Below are 2,492 nucleotides of genomic sequence, written 5' to 3'. Positions count from 1 at the left end.
TATAAATCCATGTATCTAACCAGCAAATTACCAACCTCTCTTCTTTATCACTTTTGAGAACGAAATTACACCACATTAAAGATGAAACGCTCCTTTTCAATCTTCATCAAGCTTTTCGTAATATTGCAATCTATTTCAGTTCTTTGTGTTTCAGAGGAATTTGATTTTTTCTACTTTGTTGTACAGGTGAGTGAGAGCATTCATAATTGTTCAATGGTTGCAAATACGATGAAATATAAGTTGAGACTTGAGATAAAATCAATTTATAAAGTTTGTGTTCATCATGATGTATGCTTAATTTGTTTTGATCTTTGGATGCAGTGGCCAGGATCATATTGTGATACAAAGAATCATTGCTGCTATCCAAAGAGTGGAAAGCCTGCAGCTGATTTTGGTATTCATGGACTCTGGCCTAATTACAAGGACGGTTCATATCCATCAAACTGCGATCCTGATGCCCTTTTCGATGAGTCTCAGGTGCGATTCTTGATTAAAATGACTCAAGTTACCATCCTAGTATCACTTCTCTTTCAAAAAAAATTAATTATGTCCGGTTGACAAGGTTAGCTATATATGAGATTTCAATATAGAATAGAACAATGTTAAAGTATCATGTGTTCATTAGATTGATGCCACTTAATTGGTGTTACAAATTTAAATTTAAATATTCTAAATCCTAACAGTCTCTCTCTATATATATGTCCACAAGAAGCGTGAAAGAGGTTCATATATATTGCACTAATAAATGAAAAAGATGATCTCTCTCTTTGAGCTGTCAAATTTTCCATGGATGATTTAGGTTTACTGTTTTTGTTTATTTTTTGTATATAATATGGAACAGCTTACAGATCTGATGAGCAAAATGCAAAAGAGTTGGCCAACGCTATCGTGTCCAAGCAACGATGGGTTGAAGTTCTGGTCACACGAATGGGTGAAACATGGGACATGCGCGGAGTCTGAACTCGACCAACGTGAATACTTCGAAGCTGCTCTCAAATTGAAAGACAAAGTTAACCTCCTTCAAATTCTCAAGGATGCAGGTACCTGCTATCCACCATATATATATATTCATTTCATTAATTCTTCATGCAATGAATTAACCATCATGCATGATTTGTCTTTTAATTCCCGTTTCTAAAGTACAGGAATCAAGCCAGACGATAGATTTTACGACTTAGACAAGATTAAAGATGCCATAGAGGAGGCTACTGGGTTTACTCCAGGCATAGATTGCAATGTTGATTCCTCACATAACAGCCAGCTTTACCAAATTTATCAATGCGTGGACACTTCGGGTTCTGACTTTATCCAATGTCCAAGGCTGCCAAGGAGCAGATGCCCTTCAAGGGTTCAGTTCCCGAAGTTTTAGAAATTGTCTACATCGATCCATAACCCATTTTTTTCTTTATTTCAATAATTGTTAATTTAATCTGATTCCTGTTTCTCTATAATAAAATTTTATGAATTAGAAAATTTGATTGACACGGCCGGAATTGAACGAACAGTATTTGTTAATCAGAATAACTAAAATTTACGGGTCAATAAAGAAGTATGCTATAATTTAACCAATATAAGACTGTAAATGGCCTATAAATATGAGTAAAACATACTTTAAAACTGGAGAAATATGAAAACACTCCTTATTGATTGTAATTGTATGCCTCAAATTACACTTAAATCTAGTCTTGATGTTATCTTATTTTTCGAATAAAGGTGTGATTAAATAAAATGAAAATGGGGGGATAATAATGGAAAGCCATCTTAAGTTCACTGGGTGTCAGAAATTTTTTTATTTGTTCTATTGGTTAGCGAAAAAGAAAATTCAAGAGGTATGTCACTAAAGTATTAGCATGGATAAACGGTTAGTAAATGGTTTATCGAATATAATCGATTATGATGAATCACATGGACGTGGTCAATGATGCACGTAGAATCATGCTAGTATACCACTGATCCTTAGACCTGAGACATCATGGTTGGAATCAACATAGGATGCATATGGTTCATATGGTATATAAGCACGAGACTAGTCATATCTTGTGTAATAAGTCGGTTTGGTCATATGTTATTCATGTGCGAGGACAAGTGATGGTCAAGATGGGATCCGCTAACTCAAAATAGTCAAATCTCGAGTTCCCAGACGAATTTCAATAAACATTGGAAAAGGGAAATCTCTGGCCAGAGTATAATGAATGTTAAATGAAATGTAGTTTCATGTCGGTGAGTTTCATTGTATCAATTGACAATTCGATTAAATATTAAGTTAAGGGTTTTAATATACCATGAACCATTCTTAATCGGGATTAGATGACAGAGGGATTTTACAACATGGTACATACGATAAAAAAAATGTTCATTGGAGTTTACACTTCATTGTTGTTTAGGGGTTATGGAACATTACTAGACGTCTACCATAATCAGTGGGAGTTTTTATTATAAAGAATTATAACGAAACATATCGAAATCTGATATTAAGCCCATGGCTAGATCAC

The 2,492-nt window shown here is 34.3% G+C and overlaps 1 protein-coding gene across 1 annotated transcript; it reads left to right on the top strand.

Moving 5' to 3' along the window:
- LOC116134685 (ribonuclease 3-like) lies at nucleotides 1–1,401 on the top strand. Its single transcript, XM_031420358.1, has 4 exons — nucleotides 1–186; nucleotides 322–477; nucleotides 842–1,040; nucleotides 1,146–1,401. Exons 1-4 carry the CDS (start codon nucleotides 82–84, stop codon nucleotides 1,367–1,369), a joined length of 684 nt encoding a protein of 227 aa, XP_031276218.1. The 5' UTR covers nucleotides 1–81; the 3' UTR covers nucleotides 1,370–1,401.
- The last annotated feature ends 1,091 nt before the right edge of the window (nucleotides 1,402–2,492 follow it).

The sequence above is a fragment of the Pistacia vera genome, unplaced genomic scaffold, assembly GCF_008641045.1.
Source record: "Pistacia vera cultivar Batoury unplaced genomic scaffold, PisVer_v2 Contig290, whole genome shotgun sequence".
Classification (NCBI taxonomy): Eukaryota; Viridiplantae; Streptophyta; class Magnoliopsida; order Sapindales; family Anacardiaceae; genus Pistacia; species Pistacia vera.
The sequence above is the reverse complement of the archived record's forward strand: the minus strand, read 5'-3'. Positions and strand labels throughout refer to the sequence as shown.